Below are 6,497 nucleotides of genomic sequence, written 5' to 3'. Positions count from 1 at the left end.
TTCCTTAAATCGCCCGGATTGAAGTCTGGTATAGAGGGTTTCATTTTTGCATGCCAAAACGGTGTCATTTCCACCTTAACATACCGTCGCCACATTTTGAGCTAAGACATTCCCGATGATAGCTGCAGGGCGTGCCATGAACCAACAACTCCAGCGCTACAGAAAAAATCTTTGGCTATATTCAGTGAGTCAGTGCTCCAGCTGATTGATCTGAAACACGTGGTTACGTATTACGTTAAATCGAAAGCTTGAGGGATAATTTTTGTTCACTGTGGTTATCTGCAGATGCATATTGAAATTTATTGTAGTTGATTAGTTGATTATTTATTTTCTGTTAAAAGGAGACGGAAGAATAATTGAAAATTTCACGGAAAATTGGGAGCACTGAGGGCAGAGGTTAAAGGCTCCTCTAGTCTAATCTAGAAACCTGTCATCCAATTCCTACCTTTATATCCCATGTAAGCACTTCAGAAGAGTATATTTTTAATTGTTTATTAACTTTGCCATAGTATCTATCATTTTACCAATACCGCTTACACGCTTATGTAAAATACTAAAATAGCGAAACGTTTTAACTTGTGATTTTCAGTAACAATGGCTTTTCTATATGTTCGTCCGTCCTTCTATCTATTTGTTTATTTTGCGCAGTGTCCGTCCAGTTTACACGAAACTATACGCAGTCTACACCCTACATGCAGAAAAAGTAGATCTGTAGCAAAAATTATTGGGTCTGTTAATGGGTTCATTGAAAAAACATTTTTGTGATTTTTATTTATTCTCCCCAAACAGCTAAATGGTATGTGATACGCACCAAAATATGTCATAATGTCGGACAAAAATTCGAACGTTAAAAGAAAGCCGTCCGGCTACGAATACAGAAAACGGAAAACTGAAAAAGAGCAAAAGTTTGAACAGAGTAAAAAGTTTATGAACATTGAGAAATATGTTGTGCAAAAAACGGAAGATGAAGGTACAAAAGATCTAACAGAACTATCTTCTACTTCAAGTCTCGACACAAACGTCACGATGGAAGTTGAACCAACTGAACAAATGGGAGTTGTTCTTCTTGGAGATAATGCGCCAGTTCAAATTCAAGAACAGGAAATCGTTGAAAGTGATGCTGCAGGAGTTCATGTTGAAGAGATTAACGATGAAAAATTCAAAGATAAGACACGAGAAACACTGAATTTATATGATTGTGGTACCTGGCCAGTTCTTCGAAATAGCAGTACTGTAGATCATTTAATCAAAATTGGTCCGATACAAATTAAAAATGAAAATTACCCTGAGGTTGAGAAACGTCGACATTTCTCAAACTCTTATTACAATAGAAAACTTTCAAATAGTGCAATTTTTTGCCGCCGATGGCTTGTTTACTCCGTGTCTAAAGATTCCATATTCTGATTTGTTGTAGACTTTTTAATAATAAATCGAACTCCAAATTAGTTGGCGATGGATTCAATAATTGGAAATATTTATCCGAAACATTAGGAATTCATGAGAATTTTACCTCTCATATGAAATGTTATCAGCAGTGGGTACAAACTGAAATTAAACTAAGAACAGGAGCAACCATAGATAAGCAGGAACAAAAAATTATTGAAAAAGAAAGCTTAAATTGGCAAAATATTCTCCATCGATTATTGAATATTACTCTGTACCTGTCGGCGAATAAAATGGCTTTCAGGGGAACCTCGGATACTTTGTATACACCTAATAATGGAAAGTTCTTAGGACTAGTGCAATTTCTTGCAAAGTATGACCCCGTGATGAAGAACCATGTAACACGTGCAATGAATGGTGATATTTCGGATCATTATTGCGGAAAAACGATTCAAAATGAGTTAATGGATTTGAAGGCTGAAAAAGTAAATGCCGAAATTATAAGCAGAGCCAAGGTAGCTATATATTATGCAATCATAGCTGATTGCACTCCAGACATTTCTCGGAAAGGACAACTCTCATTTACAATTAGATTTGTTGACTTAACAGATGATACAGTACAAATTAAAGAACATTTTCTAGGATTCTTCACCATTGATGATACTACTGGCTTAGGTCTTACTGAAAATTTGATTAATATTATGCCTAAATACGGACTCGAACTCAGTAACTGCAGAGGTCAGGGTTACGATAATGGATCAAACATGAAGGGAAAGAATACTGGTGTACTATTCATCATTATTGAACCGATTGAAAATCGAAATCGCCGAAAAACGACCGCATTTGAAGAAGAAAAAACCGCTTTATCATCACGACAATGCGCCTATTCATTCATGCTTAGTTGCACAAGCAAAATTGCATGAAGTCGGCTTCGAATTGGTTCCTCAGCCACCGTATTCACCAGACCTGGCCCCCAGCGACTATTACTTGTTCCCTAACCTGAAGAGATGGCTCACCGGTAAGCGTTTTTACTCAAATGAGGAGCTCATAGCTGAAACTGAGGCATATTTTGGAGACCTTCCGATCGAGTACTTTTCGGACGGTATCAAAAAGTTAGAAAATCGTTGGACTAGCTGTATCGACCTAAAAGGAGAGTATGTTGAAAAATAAAACCGACTTTGGCCAAAAAAACATCTCCGTGTTTCATTTTTCAGGGACTTATCAGAGTGCCTAGTATGAAACCGGTTTAAAAAATTGATTTAACATTAACGTTGAAGAATATTAATAATGCTTACTTATTAACAAAATAATTCACTTACTTTTATAAATAATCCGCTTGCTCAAGAAAATTTTATACAATTTTGTGAAATTTAACAAATTTCTTAACGGATAACCTGGCGTCAACCGACGTTTTAATGCGTTTTTAGCATTAAAAAACCTCGTTCAGAAAAAGTTATTTCTCTTCTTATTACGTTTTTTGATTAGTAGAGATAATACATAAATACATTAAAAATAAACTAAAATCGTTTCACCAAAAAATAAGTATACTTTCAAAACTATGTTGAAATATAAAAAAGAAGTTGGTCAACAATTTCGCAGTCACGCCAAGTCTGGGAACCGCAGAACCAAAAGTGGGAAACCATATAATTAAAATTATTTTATTTTTTTTTTATAATTGATAAAAAGATAGCTAAAACACAAAAAATTAGTCTTTCGCCTGTCACATATTCACAAACGACCGACTTACGGCAGTCTTTTGTGGATATTTCTTAAGATGTTTTTAACGTTATAATGGTGAAACTGACGTTACAACTGAAGACCGATGTACATATGGCAGCTAGGTATTTTATGTGTACTTAAAAAAGCAAATGGGCTGCAACGGAAGAGTGATAGGTAAGGAGGATTTGAAAAGGAACTCGAACTATGGTCAGGAGTAGAGTTGTGTGATTTATATGATAGCCGGGAAGTTTGTCTGATTATGAATGAGATAGCAGTACAGCATGTTAAGAAATATATATTTGTATTTCCCAGATTGCTGCGAGTTAGAATAAAATAAAAAATCAGCAGCTTATGTATTATAGTAGTCCAATTTTGCTCTAGAAACACCACAGAGAAAACTAAGAATAAAATTTGTTGCAGGAAATTTTTTAGAGCGATAAAGTTTTGTTTAGCCAACTTCGCGTCTTTCAAAAAACATGTGTTTGCCATGGAAAAACAAAATAAATTTTAACCGATATTCGCGTAAAGTTTATCCTGTGAAGATAATGTTTGTTACAGAGAATCTTTCGTCGGAAATCGATGTAAAGTTTATCGTCTCTTTTTTTCTGTGACAGAACTACAGAGATTCCCCTCTGGTGGAACTACACAGATGCCAGGAACAGGTTCAGACTGGATTGAACAGAATCAGGCAGGTTCACCCCTCCCCAGAAATTTCTGACAAGACTCATTGCTCGGGTGCCGCTTGTCACCCGTGGGCGCTAATGAGTTAATAATAATAAAAGCCAATGCTTTGTGTTTTCACATTGAAGCATCGGCTGAGATAGCTGATAAATTTATACTTATGCCTCAACGATAAAGAACAGAAAAAACCTTGAGTAGTGATAAATTATTGTGGGTCCAAACATATCTATGCCAAAGTTTAAATTTTTACTTGAATTCAGAATCATTTAAAGTTAGGTAAGATAATTACAGAAACACTTTTTGCTATGTTTTGCAATCGTTCTTGAGAATAGGCATCTATTAGAATACGCGGGTTATCTCATAAGCATCGACAAATAAAAGGTGGTAAAAATGTAACGGGATGGTTATGATTTCCTGATACGCGAAAGAAATCTTTATACACGGAAACTTTAAAATCACGAAAAAAGAATGTCTTTAATAGCATTTTCCTAACGCAAAGATAGAAGCGATAATTATTTAATTCTAAATTATTCATACTTTTCAGGATCCTCACGCCTAATGTGCCCATTAATAATGTTTATCTTTGTTTTACGATTTCAAATTAAACGTTTTGTACGCTTTGAAATATTGAAATACTAAATACCGACAAAGGAACCTTTGAATAATACAGTACATGTTTCTGTACTGCTAAGTACCGTGAAACACTTGCCAAGTAAATCGATTTACGGGTTCCTGTGCAAAAAAATTTCGCTTGTCATTTCTTCAAATGCGTTTCTATCAAGCATTAGTTTTTCGAAGTTTAAACTTAAAATACGCCCAGGTGCTTTAGCGGGGGACGAGGCGAAAATGGGTTAGCCTTATGGAAAATTCCCTCGTACCAGACAGTTGTTATACACTACGATATAATGAAGCTTCTTCAGATATACATTTGAATTTAAATCAAATAAAATTTTAAAGCTGGATACTTTATAAACAAACAATTCTAATTAACCTCTCTTAAGTAAACACGTTTAAAAACATAAATGTCATATTCATCACAAATAATAATTCTAATACTATATTACCCTTACTTTTAAAATGCTGGAAACCTGCTAACACAAGAACAAGAACTTCAGTATAAATTGGCATTCTTTCTTAGAAGACACAATAATCGAGAACAGGAACGGAATTTTTAGAGAATTTCATATGAACTGGCACGATAAACAACTGTCGTTTATACTAAATCTTGTGACATCTAACAAATAAAAATTATCACTTATTTGTTGAAATATATATGGTTGAATGAGATAATTTTTTAATGTCAGATTCAAAACCTCTCCTTAGTAGTTAATTGTATTACACATAGAGCCTTCAGAATTATTACAGGTTACACACGTGTTCAAGATTGTATGGTAGAGGCATCATCTACTTAAATTGAAATTAATTATTTTCTTTTAAGTCAATGTTTCAAAATGAGCCACGTTAAACATCGCGCAATTTTTCTTTTTTATGAAAAAAGTCATGGGGATATATTGTTATTTTTTTGCAAAAACCCCTGAATCGTATTTTCAAATCTTGAAAAAAGTGGCCTCGACCACTGTTGTGACTACTATTGTGAAACTGGGATTTTCGAATTTAGGGGGTCACGAAACGTGGAGAATTGAATCTAAATTAATTGATTACAAGTACAAATCCTCTTTCTTCCAAATACTTTTTCTGATAATTCATATACCGAAATATAATTTTATTGTCAATTAGTTAAGAGCAATATATCAATTTTTAATATTTTCTTGTAATTTAAAGTAAATAATAGAACATTGTATACAAAGGGCGCAAAGGCGGCAAAATAGCCGCACGCCCTAGATACACGCTATACTTTTTGCCGTACCCTCCTTGAAAACAACCATGTGAAACAGATAAATGATTTTTCGTGTTCTTAACAATTTTAAATTATAATTGAAATGAAAAATGTGTACTTAGCGGAAGGGAGACCTTGGGTTACAGCGACGTAATGTTTTTAAAGCTAAATATAATATTCTCTACCGCATGTAAACTTTCATGTAGAGTGCGTAATTCTTTATTTAGCGGACATACAGTTTTCTGTAGCAGACGTAAAGTTTCATATAGCGGGCGTAAAGTTTCATATCGGCTCTGCGGTGAAAAGCGCATGTGCGAACGTTGCATGGGCTGGGAGCCGCCACATTACTCCTGCTTTACGTGCGCGCAATGTCGCGTTTTCAAGGGAGGTGGGTATATGTTTTTTAAGTGAAATAGACTAATTTATAGATTTCAATCCGTCACCTTGAATCCGCCATGTAGGATGGAAATATTTTGCAATTCTAATGGAATATTCGAGATCAGCGACCCCAAAAACTTCTGGGTATGAATTTTCAGCTTAAAATACTGAATAGGAAAATATGTGCTGCAAAAAGTCAAAAATGTTATCGACGATTCTTCCACATTAGCCGCTGTATTCGACTCGCCGTATTGGACCCGCCACATGGGTTTTTTCAAAAATGGCTAATTGTATCAAAAACTAGCCATTCTTACAAGCCTTTTAAGCACCATATCATTAGTTTTGGTTACAATAAAAAGTGGAGAGAAGGGGTGGCCCACTTGACAGATGTCCTTTTCAGTATTTTTTCTCTTCCACGCTTCTTGATCATGGAAGAAGCCGAAAAATTATTTTATATCTTACCTACTATATAAATTGTTAGATGTGGATTATGAATATT

The 6,497-nt window shown here is 34.7% G+C and overlaps 1 protein-coding gene across 1 annotated transcript; it reads left to right on the top strand.

The window, feature by feature from the left end:
* The first annotated feature begins 825 nt into the window (after nt 1-825).
* Nucleotides 826-1,404, top strand: LOC117177224 (zinc finger MYM-type protein 5-like). The gene has a single exon (XM_033367783.1). It carries the CDS (start codon nt 826-828, stop codon nt 1,402-1,404), a length of 579 nt encoding a protein of 192 aa, XP_033223674.1.
* Nucleotides 1,405-6,497: the final 5,093 nt, after the last annotated feature.

Source organism: Belonocnema kinseyi, chromosome 1 (genome assembly GCF_010883055.1).
Source record: "Belonocnema kinseyi isolate 2016_QV_RU_SX_M_011 chromosome 1, B_treatae_v1, whole genome shotgun sequence".
Classification (NCBI taxonomy): Eukaryota; Metazoa; Arthropoda; class Insecta; order Hymenoptera; family Cynipidae; genus Belonocnema; species Belonocnema kinseyi.
The sequence above is the reverse complement of the archived record's forward strand: the minus strand, read 5'-3'. Positions and strand labels throughout refer to the sequence as shown.

Coding starts and splice junctions, on each gene's coding strand:
- LOC117177224 (XM_033367783.1), top strand. CDS start 826: ATGTCGGACAAAAATTCGAACGTTAAAAGAAAGCCGTCCGGCTACGAA.